The sequence below is a fragment of the Adiantum capillus-veneris genome, chromosome 20 (assembly GCF_014529385.1).
Source record: "Adiantum capillus-veneris isolate H3 chromosome 20, ASM1452938v2, whole genome shotgun sequence".
In the NCBI taxonomy this organism is placed as follows: domain Eukaryota; kingdom Viridiplantae; phylum Streptophyta; class Polypodiopsida; order Polypodiales; family Pteridaceae; genus Adiantum; species Adiantum capillus-veneris.
This window is the reverse complement of record NC_140950.1, coordinates 147,061,889-147,081,358: the sequence shown is the minus strand read 5'-3', so window position 1 is coordinate 147,081,358 and position 19,470 is coordinate 147,061,889. Positions and strand designations below refer to the sequence as shown.

The window sequence follows — 19,470 nt, the reverse complement described above, 5'->3', positions numbered from 1 at the left end:
CACATATCATTTGCATGATAATGATGTGATTATTCACAAGCATGATGATTTGCAGGATAAAGATGTGATTGTTCACAAGGATGATGGTTTAGTTGATACTTTGTCTAGTGAAGCTAACCTCATTGCAGATTCGATCAATCACGAAGAACTGATCTTGGCTCTCGAGTCGAGGTCCCAAGAACCCCCACAGGAAGTATTTTGTGTACGCATGATTAGTCAGTACGCATTGTTCGAGTGTTTCATTCGTGGTGGTTTCCTTTATTTTCGTCACCATCCTTATGTCATCCCTTTTCATAGGCATGCCATATTGTACGATGAACACGATCCACTCATGAATGAGCACGGATGTATGCGAATTACTCATGAAATAATGAAATGTTTACATTCAAGGAATTCACATTCCATGTCTCTTTTTTGGCAGCACAGTATATGTAAGAGCACAAGAAGGATTGAGCATCAAGCATCACCATTTCCATTGTGATTTGCCACAGTTGATAGATTTAGATCAGAAAGACAAGTTTCGATTCCATTGTTTGCGTGTGTTTGATAAACGGTTTGACACTTCGTCTCTTTGTTCATCTACATTGCATGCACAATCTTTAAAGAAGACTAGAATTTTTCCAGTCACTTTACATGGAATGGGTATGTTCATGTTTTTGTGTTTATAGTGGTTTCAGGAATTTTCCTCCTCGAAGATTCTTCAAGAAGATAGATCCACGACTATAGCCGAAGTTGTAGCTTTGACGAGCTATAGATGACTTTGAGTCGCTTTCCGCACGGCCCAAAGAAGCAAGCATTACAGACCCTTATGAAGTTCAAGTATCGCACGACCGACACATCAGAGTGGGCCGGCGAAGAGTCCTTCCCAGGATTCATCCAAACGCTGTTGGCGATCTCCCTCGACGCCCTACAGTTTGGTACCAATACCTCACTTTAAAATGGAGCGGATGTCACCTGCACATCTAACCCTCTGTACATGTGGACAAGCTACTTCATGACTAGGGTTCAGGTCAGCTTAGGAAGTGTTATGGCACATTTGTCAGTCTGTTCGCAGACCGCGCATGTCCAGACACTTAAAGTAGTTTCATTTTCTATGGTTGCACACAGCATAATCATCAGATTACAATCGATACCCATCAGGAGCATTTTATAGTGCATAGAACCCATTTTCCCTATTTTAGTCATTTTTCACTTATTATTTTAAGTGACTTTGTTGGGAAACTGGGTAGGGCAACTTTGGCAAGCTAATATATAAGAAAGCTAGCGCTAGCACTTTCTGGCAGAGAGGCAGCAGGGACCAAGTGTTCGACAGTGCACCTTCTCAACAAGATCCCCTGGCAGGCAACCTAGCGTTTTCAGCCACCGAATACCAGCCAGCGTTTTCAGCATTTGCAGACCAACCCAGCATTTTGCAGTTGCAGATGATGCCTGGCGACAACAGATCACAAAAGACTCCCTAGAGTTTTTGCATCAAACAACAGATCAACCCAACGTTTTTGCAATTGCGTACTACCTCTAGCGTTTGCAGATTCCCGGCGACAGAACCCATGATTGCAATAGCATTTTCAGTTTTCAACAGTTAATTTCCGCACCGCAAACCCCAAACCTCGCAGATCTCACCTTCCCGCAGCAAATCCTCGCCGCACGGTCAGATCAGCCAGTGTTTGTAGATTCAGCCCGCTATTCGCAGATTTCAGCATCTGCATTTTCAGCGCATCGTCGTCGCGTTGTCCTCATCACCGTCGTCACCGACATAGAGTCAAAATTCAGCAGATATAAGATTTGCAGATTTCAGCCCTTAGCGTTTTCAATTTTCAACCCGTCTCGTCGTCGCCATCATCGTCGTCGACATCATCAGCAAGACCATTGTATGAGGATTGTGCAATTAAAAGCATAGACCTCTCTCGCCATAGAGAGTGGGGCCCTTGCAGAAGGGTTTGACAACATTCTGGTGTCATATTCTTCTCTCTCTATCTCTCAGTCTCAGCACCTTCATTCACAGTGTTTTTCCATTTTGTTTTGTGATCATTTGCACTCTCTCACTAAAGGAACGGAAGGCTCTCCCTTCCGTAAGTAAAAGGAACCCTTGAACACAGTTCGGAGTATTATCTTGAGCAAAGTTTATCTTGAGCAAAGTTCAACATTCACTTCCGCTGCACCTTACACCTTTGTGTGCTTCATTTCCTGTGCGATTCTGATGACGTCATTGTGGTCCTTCCGGTCAAAAACTTGGACATCGTATTTGATGTACTCATCCAAACCAAAGAGGAAAGCCTCTTTGTAATCCTCATCCGACTTACGCAATTGAACACCCGGTTAGAAAAAGACATAATGGGAGTTCCATTTTGCTTAAGGCCTCTCCAATCCTCTTTCAACTGATCAAGGTACTACAGTGGCATAAAACGAGCTTTAAGTTTGTCTTGAAAGTGGACCAAACTGAAAGATAGGGGTACGCAATCCGTGGCACGCTCAAGATGTTTGGCAATTTGTGCCTCTTGCCAGACCTGATAGCAAATAATGGCATCACCTGACAGATAGATGGTAGCAGTCAAAACTTTCTTGTTACTGTTTTTTCTTGTTAGTCGCAAAGGAAGCTTTAAATTGATGCAACCAAGAATATATCACAAAAGCATCCATCTTACAACCATACGTACTAAAAATCAAACTTTTCACTGATTGTATTGTTGGAGTCGTCGTCTCTATCTGGGCAACAAGATGACTTACCGGCCTCCTTGAATGGGTCGCTCTTCGAGGATAGCACTTGCAAGACCAAGTGTTGCATACGTTTGTCTCGCAGCGCCTCACACTCTAGCTCCATAGCTGCCCTCTTTTCTTCACCCGCTATACGTTGGGCTTCATGTGTCAGAGCCATTCTTTTCCTTTCAACTGCAACCCGCTGAGTACCCTATTGTGGCATCATCTCCAACATAGACTTTATCAAAGCCTCCATAGAATTTGGTGCAATATGTGGCGAAGATGGGGACAAGGGAGATCTGGAAATCGTCCCATTGGTCTCTTCTTCTCCAATTCCACTTTCATCACCTTCATGCAAGTATCTATCCCGCTTTTGGTAATGACCATGCACTGAGTACTAGGGTACTTAGGTTCTTTTTACCACAATTTGCAAGGTCCGTTGTCAATGAGTTGAAAGAGGAACGAGGGGAGGCTAGACAAGCCCCTTCTTTACGAGGTTACCTGTCACTCTTCAAACACACAGATTAGAGAGATCAACACGCCCAAGTGGTCTTGGGTTACGTACAATCTCAAGCACACAAAAAAAATCCCTCTGGTTCTTTATGGCTTAATGGCCCTTCGGACAAAACGATGAGGACGGGAGCGTGCCCGATGCGTGTGAGAGTGGCTGATAATTCTAGGACAAGGACCCGAAGATTCTTTGAGGAAACAAATCTTAGAGAGATTCTTTTCTTGAGCGATGATACCAAACACAATCAAAGAGCTTTGATACCAATGTAATGAGCAGCAGACGTGATTGATGGCGAATGCTCAGGATGAATGCTCGGTGCGTACTCAAAGTTACTTCTACTTCACGAGATGTGCAAAGATTAGAGAGAGAGAGAGAGAGAGAGAGAGAGAGAGAGAGAGAGACTAACATCATATGGTGTCCCGAACCCCCCTCCAAGGGCCCCCCTCTCTATCACTAGAGAGGTACTTGCTTTAGATTGCACAAATGTTGATACAATGGTCCTAGATGTTGAGATGCTGATGGGATCTTGCTGTAGGTGCTTGTATCTGCAAGGCTAAGGGCTGAAAATGCATAACGCAGGTTTAGGCTTTCGCACCTAATCTGCAAGAGAATACGAGGGGGGCCTCGAGAAGGCCGCAAGATGCTTAGACTAGGCTTTGGACACCTCGCAATGACAAAACAGGGAATTACAGCACGCTGAAACTCTGTTACACAGCTCACCAAAAAGGTTCTAAATTGCGAGGCAATTCATCCTAGACGTGCATTTTTTACCTACAAGGGTTTTGGCGTTGCTATGTTGCCGAAATTAGGTCAAAAACCTGCAATTTCAGCCCTTGCCAAGTTTGGACAGCTTTGTGAGAGTTTGATAAAGTGTTTGTATCATCTATTTCAATTGACTAAAGAAATATTGTCACATCCTTGGGCACCCCAAGCAAAGAATCTGACACGACACACAAGAAAATCACTTACAATACTTCACAACTTTAAAATCACAGTTCAATCTGATCGACATGGCCCAGCGTAGTTCCGTGCCCAAAGGTATTGGCCCCAAAACCTGGCACCCCTTTCGGTATTTCTTTATTATATTAACCCTTGAGCATAGTACAACTCCCGAAGGGGTCCTCTGCTCTCAACCTATGCGTCCAGATGCTCTGAAGAGTGAGGCCCCAAAGCCAAAAGCAACGCCCCAAAAAGCAGTTAAACTCAAATGCAAGGAGTCCCAAAAGCATCTGGTCCAAAAAGCTAGCCCCAAAAAGCATCAACGCAATTTGCGGAATTCCTTACAATCTACCATGTCAGCAACCTGGCAGCGCATTATGCGGAGGTCCGTACTGCCACATCAGCAACCGGTCAGCCTGATATGTGGACAGTCCGTACAGTCAACATCCGTACGATTACGGCCACGTCATCATCTGTCGTAAATTTGCCGCGTCATCTCTGCCTGCTGGTGGTCATGTCATGTCATTATTTTGTGACATACCCCCCTCTTGAAGGAATTGTAATCGCCCTCGATTACGCCTACAAAATCAGACATAAGCCATAGACCAGTTCAATAGACACTAACTCTCAGTAGCGACGCACTAGACGACACAAATCCAGCACTTGTACAAAGACGACAATCACATTCAAATCACATCACATTGAATATAGGACTGTGATTCCTTGCGACGTATTTAGCAATCGCATCTAGATCCACACCGGACCTCAATGATGTCAATTTGACTAATCCCATATCGCAATCACGTCCATGGATTCTATTCTAATCTAGGAGCATGATTCCTGGCAACATATTTAGCAATCACATCTAGACCTATCCTAGATCTCACTGATGTCAAATTGACTAATCCCATATTGCAATCATGTGCATAGATTTTTGCACTCAAGCATTGTCGTGTGCGAGTGATCATTCCATCTGCACTCAAGCATTGTCATGTGCTAGTAATCATTTCCAAGGATCCCAATCCATCACTAAGTTCATACTGAACAGAGTTGTCCAATCGTTAGTTTAAGTTGTGTGGCCATCTCATCCCACAGGAACTCTTGATGTGCACATGATAGTTCCATTGAATCATTGATGATTCAAAATTCATAATTCGATATCTGGTTCATTCGGGAGTTGTCCCTGCTCCAAAATCATCATCATCCCATTCTTAATCCTGTTATTAGTTCACAAATAGCAGGTTCTTCCATAAAACATTAGTTTCATACTTAAATCAAAAAATCATCTTCAAAAGTCCTATTTTATTCATAAAGCAAAATAATGCTAAGTTCATCCACAATTTTTTATCTAATATCTGTTCTGAAACAAGTATCTCCTCACCCCGTTCTATTTTCAATTTGTCAATCATTTTTATTCTTGTGCCTTTTTGGGGCACCGTGCAGAGATATGTCCTTGTTCTCCACATTCAAAACATTTTCTTGCTTTGAAATATTCATCTCTCTGTTCTTCTGTCAGTCGGGATCATGTATCTCTCTGTCGTCTGTTTTTGCTCTGACTTGTTGAAGGTTCATTGTGGGTAAGTCAAGTTACTCGAATGCATAGTGAATCTCCGCTTAGAATGTCCCATCAAATGTTGTATGGACTCTAACTTCTTCTGAAGACAGTAGTCTCGAATTTCTTTAGGAAGTCCACAGCAAAATCTCTCAATCACCTCCTTAAAATTGATCTTCTTAGAGGATGAAGCAGGTAGAAAGGTATCCCAAAATCTTTCACAATAAGTATCCAAAGTTTCGACCTTGACCATCCAAATATGATTCCAGTCATTAATCACGTCTTATTCGTATTCTTGAGAGAGCTATGAAGAAATAAAGAGTTTCTTAAATTCAACCACTTTGTCAGTGCTTCTTTTCGTAACAAAAGAGTGGACCACCATGTCCGTGCATTGCCTTTCACAAAGGATGCGGCCCATCTAGTCTCGGAGTGCTTGGTATAGCGGCCCCCAAAAAATGCTATATCAAACTGTTGGATAAAAGCTAAAGCCTTGGAAGCATCTCGAAACCCTGAAAAGTACGCAAACTTTACTGTTTGTCCTCCCTCTTTCAATTCCTTGGCCTTTTTGTCCTTGTCGTCAAGAAAATCATACTAATTGGCTTTGTAAAAGTACTTTCTTTTTTAATAAAATGTACGGTCCTTTCGTTGTTTCTTGTTGTCACGTGCAACTTCACTTGCACTACCTGGACATGTTTTGCCACAATCTAGTATGATCCAATAGCTTAGGACTGAGCCTGGCACTTTTGTGAGCCTCTAGCAGGACGTGCATGTTCAGGCCGGTCATAGTTGCATACCATCTCTTGCACAAGAGAACATTTCATCATGCAAGCATTTTACTACATGAACCACCTCTTATAGGTCATTTATTAATAAGTGACTTTTCATTTATGCTTATTGGAATGTAGGTAGGGCAAATGGCTAAGAGAACTATAAAAGAAAGCATGGGGTGCTCAGTAGAGGCAGAAGAAGTAGGGACACAAGGAGGCAGCCACGCAGCACCTTAGAAGCCCTAGCGTTTTCTCAAGACAAGATCAGCGTTTTCAGCTAGCATCGCCAACATTTCAGATCAGAACAACGTTTTCTGATTCATCCTCAGATCAATTCAACATTTCAGATTCAAATCAGATCAGCGTTTCAAATTCAGATCAGACCAGCGTTTTTTGATTCAGTCTCTGATCAGGTCAACGTTTTCAGATTCAGATTAGATCAGCGTTTCTAGATTCAAACCAAATCAGCATTTTCAGCTTTCAGCCTTGACATCGTCGTCGTCGTCGTCAATCCTCATCGTCGTCGCCGTCGTCGACATAGACCCTAGCAGTACCTCGTCGTCGACCTCATCGTCGTCAACGTAGACCCATCAGTAGCTAGTACCCAACATCAATAGCATCAGTACCCATTAGCATTAGTAACTCAACATCCAATCATTGTATGAGCATTTGTGCAAGAATAAAGAAAGTACTTGCTCTGGCAACAGAGCAAGGGGGCCCTTGAGGGTTGGGACCCGACATCCCTGTGTCGTCTCTTTTCTCTCTCTTATCTCTCTCTTTCTTTTAGTTCAATTCAATCTTTCAAGTGAAGTAAAGTGTCCCTTGTGTTTGTGTGGAGTATTAGATCCAAGCTAGATCCATAAACACTTCCGTTGCACCTAACATTGGTATCAGAGCTCTATGTGCATTGCACCTAACATTAGTATCAGAGCGCTGTGAGTGCTTCGGCTTCGCGAACTCGAGGGAAGAACCTCAAGAACCCAAGCAGAACCAAGAACCCGAAAAACCTCTCCCAATGTTTTTTGCTCCGAGAGTCTTTGAGTCCCGACCATGGACTTACCAGATCCAATCTTCATTGCCATGTCTTTGAAGGAAGATCCACATCGGATACACGAGAACCTAGATCTTGAGTACCAAGACCTACTAGCCTCTTATGCGGGTATGAAAGGAGTTGGAAACAGGATCCCTTACCCTCTTCTGCATTCGCATTCGCATGTAGCGTGCATCCACTTCCGTCGACAAGAAACCCTTGGAAATACCTACGAGCACCCTTATCTTTTAGCTTCACCCACAATATTTTCACGACAAGACCATTCAAGTGGTCATATTTGCTTGCAAGGCAGAGTCAGTACAAAGGCAGGTATTCTACAGTAGTAGTAAGGCTACCTAGCAACTCGTATGATAGGTGTTTACATCGCACCAGATCTACATCCGCAGTATCCACCCGTTTGGAGGAATTTTCATTGGTTATGCATCCGCATGCATCAGAAGTCAGCATCAGAAGTACAACAAGAATACACAGATAGAAGTTCGACAGTTGTGCCTCACCTTCAACACGGGGGGATGTCACATGCGCACTTCAGTTGCGCTACGTAGACATGTTCTGCCACAGTCTAGTATGATCCAATAGCTTAGGACTAAGCTTGGAACTTTTGTGAGCCTCTAGTAAGACGTGCATGTCCCGGCTGATCATAGTTGCATACCCTCTCTTGCACAGGACAACATTTCATCATGCAGGCATTTTACCGCGCAAACCATCTCTTATAGGTCATTTATTAACAAATGACTGCTTGTTGGAATGTAGGTAGGGCAAATGGCTAAAGAAACTATAAAAGAAATCATGGGGCGCTCAGTAGAAGCAGAAGAAGCAGCATGCAGCACCTTAGGAGCCCTAGCGTTTTCTCACGACAAGATCAGCGGTTTCAGCTGGGATAGCCAGCATTTCATATCAGACCAACGTTTTTTGATTCAGCCGCAGATGAGTTCAACGTTTCAGTTTCAAATCAGATCAATGTTTCAGATTCAGATTAGACCAACGTTTTTCGATTCAAATCAGATCAGTGTTTTCATATTCAGATCAGATCACCGTTTCCAGATTCAGCCGCAGATCAGTTCAACGTTTCAAATTCAAATCAGAACACCGTTTCAGATTCAGATTCGACCAACGTTTTCCGATTCAGATCAGATCAGTGTGACATAAAAACGCGTTTCATGCAGATGAAACCCCGAAATTCCAAAACCTATGAAAAGTTTTGCCGAAACGCATGAAACAGACATGCATTTTTTATGAAACGTTTAAAATTGGGGCTTTTTTTCCAGAAACCCAACGTTGTAGTTAACACATAATTGTGGTCCCTAAAACTTATGGTTTGTGACATTGAATTAAGTTTGAACTTTGTTCAATAGAAGTACTTTGCTAAATGAATCAATGATGCATCAGTTACGATTCATGAAACCAGTGGCTGTGTTTTAACTTTCATCAATACTGAGCATCTCTTTGATCGTGCTTGCTTGAAGTCCCTTCTAAGTAACGAGCACTAAGCAGTGAGCATGTCTCTCTCTCTCTCTCTCTCTCTCTCTCTCTCTCTCTCTCTCTCTCTCTCTCTCTCTCTCTCTCTCTTGTGGACATTAAAGTCTAGAGTCATGTGTGCTACATTGTATACATATTTATCATATTTTATTAATATATAATTTAATGTCGTTTATGAAACCTATTTCATGTTTTTGATGCTATGAAACGAAACGTTTCAAAACCTCAAAACCCCGAAACGACCAAAACCACGAAACGTTTAATGTCACACTGGATCAGATCAGTGTTTTCAGATTCAGATCAGATCAGCGTTTCCAGCTTTCAGCCTTGACATCGTCGTCGTCGTCGACACCATCATCATCGTGGACATCGTTGTCATCGTCGTCGTTGACATAGACCCCAACAGTACCTCGTCGTCAACATAGACCCATCAGTAGCCAGTACCTGTCGTACTAAGAAGGACTCAAGATCTCGCCCATGTTCCAAGAAAAAAGTGCCATGGAGGAGCCCGTTGAAGTATTCCACTAGCTACCAAGAGTATGCAGCAACTCACTCCAAACAGTTGTCAAAGTGGTAGATGTAGGGAAAGACAATATGCCCAAAATGTGAACACAACGAGCCTTCCACATGGTGTAGAGAGTGATACTACAGATTGTAGTAAAGACATCATCCCTCTCCAACTGATACCTATATCTCGAATCATCTGTAGAGTGCTTGGTCTATATTCCCATGAAGTAAGCATGAAGAACGGGTGAGTTGGAAACTTGAAGAGCCCTTAGAAAAGATGTGAGACCCCAGAAATTGCAAAAGCAATGTAGCTACCCCCACGTCACAAAACCATCATGAACTCCCACTCTGATCAGCACACGGGCTAAGCATACGGACAAATTTAAAAATTGTGCCTCAAGGACTCATTGCAAAGTACATCTCTGGCAAGTCGGATCATGACCATAAATCTCAGCCCAAGTGGCAACAAGCGATCCTACATGCGCAATCATCCACATGAAATAGCATATCCAACGCTTATCCTAATACTCTAAAATGCATAACCAAATTTGTCGCTAAAAGGCCGTATAGATGCGCTAATCTCACCATACCTTTGACTGACTTGGATTGTGAGTTGGCATTGTGTCCTCAAGATAATCCTCCTTCCAAGGGAGGACAAAGTGAAATTGTTTTTGAGGTGCCAGTTTAATTAAACAATTTCTTTTGGACCTAGTGCTAGCTTTTTGTAGCCAGTGCTTTGGGCCAAGGGCCTTTATAAGTGAGCCTAGGGGTTATTTTTGCATGGTTGCAAAGTTGCAAAGCAACTCCCCCATAGGTGTACTCTGTGATTGCTAATATAAGAAGTACCGTAAAGGGCGCCAAACTTTGGGCCAATGCATTTGGAAGCGGAATTCCACTGCTTTGTATCGCAACTCTTAGAAGTGTCAAAGTTTTCCAATTTTGTTCGTGTGTTGCTATGAAAGTACCATCTTGTCAGTGCCAAGCCGGTTATAGTTACCGCCAATCCTGTCAAAAGGGTCCCAGAGCAAGTTGAGGTCTCCCCCACCACAACAATATTGAACTGCAAGTAAGCCATCCACTATTTGAGTCCAACACTTCCGTGTCGCATTGGACTGTTTGGAAGCATAGACATTCAACAAGCCAATAGACTCACCATGAAACCGCATCATGAGTTGGTGAGCTCCTCCATGGACTTAATTCTCCTTTAAACGGTAAGCAACGTTTTGGTGAAGACTCCAACTGCATTTACTCATAGAAGCAAAGCAAAGTATAAATTGAGCCCCAAGGCTTGTTTGACTAAATAATCTCTTTAAAATCCTTGAAAAGTGCTTACTTATGTGAGAGATATGAATACTGAGTGTGCATCTATTTCCACACCTGTGAAGTTCTCTAAGTGTATCCATCTTGAATAGGTAAATTGCCCAAGGTAGGTGAGGATGAGGAATATAAAAAAGGGAGCTTTTATACATAACTTTTGTGGAGAAATTAAAGCTTTTTAGAAATAACACAAAATTCTAGAGCTTTTTGATGAGAGAAGTCCAGATGAAGTTCTAGAAAGACCAAATTGTAGCAAAAAAGTCACCGAGTGCAAAATCTTGCCACCAGGGGCTCCAAAATTATCTTTGCCGAATGAAGAGTAAAAAAAACCATGCCAAGCACATCACTTTCCTCCCAAACACATCTCAAAGCAGTGAAACACGAAAGACCAAGGGGCTCCAAAACGATCTAAGCAACAGAGGAGGATTCCAAACCCCAAATCAACTCAAAATTCACATCCAAGGTGTTCAAAAGGTAAGTAATTTTGGGGACACTTTGGTACAAAAAAAAAACCAAGGGGCTCCAAAACAATCTAAAAGCCTATAGAGGGAGTTCAAGGCAAAATTTGGGAACTCTAACTATGCCAACATATTGAGCAGGCCCATTTTCCCCTAGGAGGGGTGTCAAAGTGCAATTATGATAAGGGAGCTCCAAAACAATCTCAGCTGCAAAAAAAAAAAGAAAATTAGGGTCTTTCTATCATATCATACTTGTGAAGTTATATTGCACATAAAATGTGCCTCATCTAAAGATAAGTATCAACTAGATTGGGATACACATGACATACTGCTAGTGAAAAATGCCTTTTGGTCTGTTGTAGTTTGTCACACAATTCTACGCATTCCTTTGTATGTAATCACTTATATGCACATTAGAAGGAAGAGATTTTACATATATAGAAAATTCTGAACTTAAAAACTACAAGGCACTTAAAAACTTGCACAAAACACAACAGCAAGATACTCAAACAAAGAGGATATGAAGCAACACTAACTCAATTCATCTTATTTGTTGCAAAGCAAGTATGTAAATAAACACAAAACGTTAGATACTTAGCAATGACTTGGACAAAAAATAGGCAAAATATGTAAGAGAAGCTTACGTGAATGAAACTCGCAGGAATTCAATTTTAACAGTCACTCGTGAAAAGGACAAAACAGTACAAAAACATAATTCCTGCAGTTCAAACTCATAGAACAATACAAACGTAAGACTCATTGAAGTATTAAACTCTGAATAGCTTCTAACCTTTGTATAAATGAGGTGATTGAGTCTGTATCTTTAGTATAGACTTGGTGTTCTCTCCTTCTTCTCACACCAACTTGCTCTGCGCTACCTTCAAGAGTGCCAAACATGCATCCCCACTGAGCTGCAATCATGAAAAAAGGGATCCTCATAATAGTTCATGCTTCTCCTGAGTACATACACACATCTCAACAAGGCTCATACCCACACATTAGACACAGATGTGCAAGCAGAGATAAGCATGCGGAACAGACCACACACATGCAACTACACTAGACAAAACAGACAAAAGGGAACGAAGAACGCAATCAGACTCCTCGAGGGCACACATCTAGGGGCAAAGATCCATAGAGAGCTGCCTGCAATAATAAAGGTGCAACTCTCTAAACTGTACACAACAGAGACAAGGCAAAAAGCTACTTAATGTTTACAAAATTCTCAACGTCAAAAAATAAGTCCATGAAACGATTGTTAGTGAAAAAAAAAGACTTCTACGTCATCATAACGCGGTGTAGCTATTGTTGCTGCATTGCAATTTGCGCCCTACCCCCTGAGTCCCCCCTTTGCTGCCCGCTAGCCCCCCTCCCTCTGTGCTTCCACTCCCCCTTCCACCCTATGCTTGCCCCTTACTTTTTGTGTGGTCTCCCAAACCTGCTTCCCTTCCCCCCCCCTCCCCAACTCTCTTTATCTCCGTCGATAAGTCTATATTTCTAAGTACTGTGGGTCCTTGACAATGCTCAGGTCAACCTATCCTCAAGGAGACGAACAGATCAAAACATGTGTACAAGGACTCAAAGCTCAAGGTGGTATGTACGAGTTGTAGAGAATGAACCATGGTGGTAGAGAACAATGCCAAGTAAAATGGTGCTGGGACAAGGTAAGGAACGTAGTGGTGCATGCCTTTTGTCTGAAAAGAGTATGGTGGCGCTCTTCCGCTGACCTAGAGCAACCAATTGAAGAATCCCACTAAGTGTGAAGAGTGTGAAATAGCTCAATCTAGATACCAATGTGTATCTACGGAAGTGGCACGCTGACCACCAATAACCTGAAAGCATCTAGCCTTTCAAATCATCCACAAGGTGACCCCAACTAAAGTAGCAAAAATCAGCTTGTGGAGGTGAGACTCAAGAGCATGTATAGTAGCTAGAAACATATTTAATGTGCACCGTCAATAGCCAAGATCCGTCAACGAAAAAACCAGATCTTGTCCTTCCCCTTCAAAAGTAAGGTGAGACCTCGGTAACTGCACACATGCAGAGCCACTCTCTGAGCCTGGGGCTCCAGCGGAGGAGGGATGGCAGTAGGTCTGTGGTCAACGACACTAGGGGCCACAGCGACAGCCTGGCACTCAAAGTGGTCCTCACGCGCCTACTCAGCAGCAGTGGGTTCCCACGGGGAACCGGTTTGGTCCTCTTGAGCAGGATGAGGTCCCTGCTCCAGCCCCCACCCCAGCTTCACCCTCGACAACCCCTCCCCCTTCAAAGTTCCCCCCGTCTTCCTCATCCTCCCCCCCGCCTCCTGCTCCCGCCGCCTCTTCCTCCCGCCCCTCTACCTCTACCGCTCCCCCTCGCCCCTCTTCTCCACCGCTCCCCCCTACTCCTTCTCCCCCCCCTCCCGCTTTAATTCCACAGTCGTCCCAGGGGGCAGGGCCTTCTCCGGCTGCTAGGAGATCTCTTGGCAGCGCCTTTGCCACGAGTCGCTAGGCGAGAGAGGGACAGCCTTTCTTGCCGCCCCCTCTACAGGTGCAGACGTCCAAGCCAAAGAACGACAAGCCAACTTTGATCGTGAATGCAAAAAAAGAAAAGCAGAAATGGAGCGCATACACGCAGAAGACGAAGCAGAAAGACAAGCAGAGAACAAAGCAAGACAAGCAAAATTTGATCGCGAGATCAAAGCAAGCAAGGAAGAGTTCTTGCGACTCTTTTCTCAAGCTCAGGCACAGATGCAAGAGATTCGGGAAAAGGAGACTCTCTCAGTCTCTTCTTCTCCAAAGCATACCACACAGGATTTGAATGACAATGATTTGCATGATGATAAGCATGATGTTTTGGATAATTATGAGAAGCATGATGATGATTTGATTGACAATGATAAGCATGATAATGATGAGCATGATGATTTGAATGACACTCACAAGCATGATGATTTGCATGATCAAGATGTGATTTCTCACAAGCATGATGAGTTGCATGAAGAAGATGTGATTGTTCACCAGGATGATGTGTTAGTGGATGCTAACCTCGTTGCAAATTCGATCGATCACGAAGGATCGATCTTGGCTCTCGAGCCTAGGTCCAAAGAACCCTCACAGGAAGTATTATGTGTTCGCATGATTGATACGCACATATTGTTCGAGTGTTTCATTCGTGATCGTTTCCTATATTTTAATTTATTAGCATCGTTATGTGATCCCTTTTCCTTGGCATGACGTATTGTGTGTTGAGCACGTTTCTCTCATGGATGAGCACGAATGTATGCGGATTTCTGAAAAGTATGCATGTAAGGAAGTCACGTTCCATGTCTCTTCCTTGGCATGACACAGTTTCCGAACGAGCACATGAAAGTATGAGCACCAAGCGTGGGCATTTCCGTTGTGTTTTGCCACAATTGATTGCTCTAGATTATAAGAGAAAGATTCGATCTCATTGTTTGCATGTGTTTGATGAACGGGTTGTCACTCCGTCTCTATGTTCATCTACATTGCATACAGAGTCTTTAGAGAAGACAATATTTTTCCCCTTCACTTTACATGGAATAGGTATGTTCATGGTTTTGTGTTGGAAATGGTTTCATGAATTTTCAGCCATGGAGATTCTTGAAGAAGAAAGAAGCATGACTCTCGACGAAGTTGACACATCGAAGGAGCCACAGAAAACTTTGTCGCTTTCGGCGCGGCCCAAAGAAGCAAGCGTTGCAGACCTTTATGGCGTTCAAGTACTGCACGACCCACACATCAGAGTGGGCGGCAAAGAGTCCCTTCCAAGATTCCGGATGCTATTGGCGATCTCCCTCGACGCCATACATTTCGGTACCAATACCTCACTTTGAAAAGGAAGGGATGTCACGTGACACATCCAACCCTATGTGTCCGTGGACAAGCTACAGCATGATCAGGGTTCAGTCAGCCCAGTTAAGTCTAGATTAGCAGTGATCTAGCACTTTTGTGAGTCTATTCGTAGACCGTGCATGCCCAGTCACTTAGCATAGATGCATATCCTCTGGTTGCACACAGCATGATCATCAGTATTTCCTTCAGAATCCATCAGATTCAGTCAGGGGAATTTTCCACTGCATTTAGTTCTATTTTTGGTATTTTTCACTTATTATTTTTAAGTGACTTCCCAACAAAAGTAGGTAGGGCAATTTTGCTAAGTTAATATATAAGCAAACCCAAGTTAGCACTTTCTGGCAGAAGAGGCAACAGGGGCTCCCTGCTCAACAGGCACCTTCTCAACAAGAACCCGTCAACCCTAGCGTTTTTGGTCTCCAGCAGTACCTTCCCATTTCTAGCGTTTTCAGCATTGCCGTCCTCGCCCTCAACACCAGATCCCTAGCGTTTTGCATAGCGCCATGCAAGGGCTGAAAAACGCCAGGTTCCAGACAGCCTAGTGTTTTTTTGCTAGCGTTACAAGGCAGCCCCAGCGTTTTTTGTTTTCAGCCTCAATCGCATCAGATGGTCAGCGTTTTCAGCCCTATTGGACAGCAACAGATTCAGCCCTAGTTGGTTGCAGAAGACCCCAATTTTCAGCCATAAAAACGCAGCCAAACAGTCATTTTCAGCCATTGAAACAGTCCCGAAATTCAGCAGATAGAAGACCAAAGATTTCAACCCTAAAGTTGTCGTCATCATCCCCGACGTCGTCATCGGCATAGTCCCAAGTTGCATCAGTCCCTTGCATCCGCATTGTACCACTTTGTGCAATCAATAAGTAGACCACTCTCGCCGACGAGAGTGGGGTCTTCGGAGGAAGGTTTTACGTCTCTGGTGTCGTATCTCTCTTCTTTCTCTATCTCTCAATCTCATACACTTGCACGCACAGTGTCCATTCACTTTGTTTGTGATCATAGCACTTCCCATTAAGAACGGAAGGCTCTCCCTTCCATAAGAACTAAAAGGAACCTTGAGCACAGTTCGGAGCACTCATCTTGAGCAAAGCGCAAGCAATCATTCCGTTGCACCTAACTACTCTTGCACAAGCGGTGGGTGGAACTTCCGGTCCATTGTCTTTCCTCAAAGATAGGCAACGACAAGCGGAGATAGAGATTGCACGCACCATCATTGAGTGCAATCTCTCTTTTCATATTCTTTGCACGGACCGTTGGAAACGCATGGTGAAGGCTATTGCCGCGGTTGGTCCATGTGAGGGGTGGACGGGAGTGTCATACCATGACATGCGCACCAAGAAGCTTGATGAAGAGAGGGCACAAATCGACAAGTCTCTTGACCCCGTGCGTGCCGGATGGGAAAAGTATGGTTGCTCTATTCTCACCGATGGATGGAGTGACCGTAGGAAGAGGGGAATTATTAATATCCTTGTCGCATGCCCTCTTGGCACCTACTTCTTGCGAGCGGTTGATGCAGGAGCAAGGGGAAAAAAGGTCACAGGTGCCTTCCGCCACATCCGTCAAGCCATAAAAGAGGTAAAAAATTTTATTCCACTCTCAAGTATCTATTATTTTCAATTTTGTCTTTTGCCTTGGCTCTTCTCACTTTCCCTTTTTCTCCATATGTAGATCGGTCCAAGCAACGTCATTCAAGTAATCACTGACAATGCCTCCAATTGTGCTTCCATGGCCAAAAAGCTAAAGGCGGAGTATCCACATATAGTATGGACTCCATGTGCATCTCATTGCATTGACCTTCCTCTTGGAGGACATTGGCGACCTACCTTGGGTGAAGGACATTCTATCCCAAGCCCTCTCCATCGTCAACTTCATCAACAAAAAGGTGAGAGTACTTGCGATATATCGCACTTACTCCGGCTTGGAGTTGAAGAAGCCTTCCGCAACACGCTTTGCCGCTATGTGGCTCCTCCTTGAGCGCCTCTATGATGTGCAAACCAACTTGCAAAAGACAATGGTCTTGGATGAGTTCAAAGCATGGATGAAAGAAGAGACCCAATCATCCCAACAAGATGCAAAGGCCATCCAATGGCTTTGCTTGAAGGAGGAGTTTTAGCAAGAGGTCAAGGGTCTTGTCATGGTGGTATTGCCATTGTATAAGGTGCTTCGGATGACCGACATGGAAGGGTCTACCATAGGTCTCCTTTACCACTTCATGGAGGAGGCTTACAAGGAGATTGAGAGATCCACCATTCTTCATAGAGCACCCGATGGTTCACGGTAAATAATTCACCTTATGATTTATCTACATTGTAAGTTGTCTTTTTCCATCTACGGTTCTACCCCTTCCATGCTTGACTATCTCTCTCTCTCTTTGTAGTGATGTGTTGGAGGACTCTCCAAAGAGAGATGACATTCTCTTCCTTGTTAAAAAGCGGTGGGATTGGATGAGGCGACCAATCCATGGCTTTGCCGCCCTCTTGCATCCGGCTTTCAAAAAGCCATCCATCTTTGCGGAAATAGCACTTCAAGAGAAGCGCGACAAGTACCTTCCAAAGATGCTCAATGAAGAACACCATGCAGAGTTTCTCCAAGAGCTCATCAACTATGGAGACCAATGAGGCACGGCATTCCCTTCCTCGGTGTGTTGGAAGAGGGATTCGTTAGTGAAGCCTCTTTTTTGGTGGGAATGTTTTGGCTATCAATTGCCTCACCTTCAAAGGGTGGCATTGAGGGTTCTTGGACAGGTATATCATATATATTATACCATAAATTATAAATTTATAATCTCAATCATGTCATCATTTGACATTCATGTGACATGAATCACCTCTCAATTCCCACAATTCAAATCTCATGCCTCTCTTCTATCATCTATGTGCTCTAGGATTGCTCATCGGGTGCATGTGAGCGGAATTGGTCGGCGTATTCTCTTATACACACCAAGATCCGCAACAAGCTTTCTACGAAGCAATTGGAGCGGCTTATCTATTGTCGCTCCAATTTACGCATGTTGCGGTCCATGCATGAGATCCCAATGGCTAGGCAGGTAATTGAGTTGGCTACATCATACTCTTTATTTATGCTTTCACATGTATGATGTATCATGTACTCATATTTTTGGCCTGCCAAATTGCTAACTCCATTAATCTTCCTGCATGTTGTAAATGAAAAATAGGTGAATGTAGATAAATGCAAGCTCTCCATTGAGACTCTTAAGAGTCTCAACAAAGATCGCGATCCAGAGGAGGAGCAAATATTTCGAGACCTCTACTTGGAGTTGGAGGAGACTAATCGCCGTGTCTCTCGCACACAGTCCCGCAAGAAGGTGGTTGTGCGAGCTTTGGCAACTACTACAGGTAGAGGAGCTTCCACTCCGGTTGCTCGTGGGAGTGGAAGAGAGTCGGCACAGACACCCAGGACCTATGTGCCGCGAGCCTCGGGTAGCGGATCTACTATGGCGGACACCACTTTGGAGAATGTGTCCATTTCTAGGCCTGCGGATCCTAGAGAGCCAGAGTTTGATGATGAGGGCAACATCCTTGGTGAGGGAGATTATGGTCTTGCATCTAGTGTATCTGATGCAAGTAGTGATGAGGATGATGCAGCTACCGCAAGCTCAAGCTCTAGCTCAAGCTCGGACCACAACTCCGGTGATGAGAGCGATATGACCACTTAGAACTCTCTCTTTATGCTTTAAAATTTGCACCCATGGGCCATGAGACTATGAGTTGTGTCACTACTTTTTGTCACTTGTATCTCTCGAGCCTCGACTCTCTACTTATGTAATGAAATCGAATGCAATCATGATCTTCTTTTTTCGAACATTGCCGTTTCCAATGTCCATGGCCAAATCTTTAATGTTCTTACTTGTAAGACATCTCCTTTAAGTTGTAAGTACTTAATACTAAGTAGTTACATTACTAAGGTCTATGTCACGACTCATAAAAAACTATAGGCTCTACAAGATATATGATTTATTTTTTTGCATCGTACGTTACTTCAACGTACGTCTAATTTCTTTTAGTTCGATTAGTACCGCACGTCTTCGTACGTGTTACCATCGTCCGTGACCGTACGTGTCAACTATGGTCGCACGTAACCCAAGTCCACTTGGGCGTGTCGATTCCTAATCTTGTTTTTAAAGAGTGACAAGAAACCAAAGAAAGAAGGGCTTGTCCAGCCTCCCCTTGTGCCTCTTTTCACTCATTGAGAGCGGACCATGCACTTAGCAGCCGGCCAATCGACGTGAGGTGAGAAAAAGAAACCTTGGTGTGAGCGCAAGGCCGCCAAGGGGTGCGCCCGCGGAAAAGAGCAGAACTCCGGTGAAGAGAAGATCCTTCTC

The 19,470-nt window shown here is 43.8% G+C and overlaps 1 protein-coding gene across 9 annotated transcripts in view; it reads right to left on the bottom strand.

Annotated features, from left to right (window-relative positions):
- Positions 1–19,470, bottom strand: part of LOC147433375 (uncharacterized) — a 201,699-nt gene that overhangs the window by 134,445 nt on the left and 47,784 nt on the right. For 8 of the 9 annotated variants that reach the window (XM_086492965.1, XM_086492964.1, XM_086492963.1 and 5 more), the window contains one exon: positions 12,066–12,186. In XM_086492965.1, the coding sequence (XP_086349091.1) occupies positions 12,066–12,186 (121 nt within the window). Of the gene's footprint in view, positions 1–12,065; positions 12,187–19,470 lie in introns of those variants that run through there. The other variant, XM_086492962.1, reaches the window with a different exon arrangement.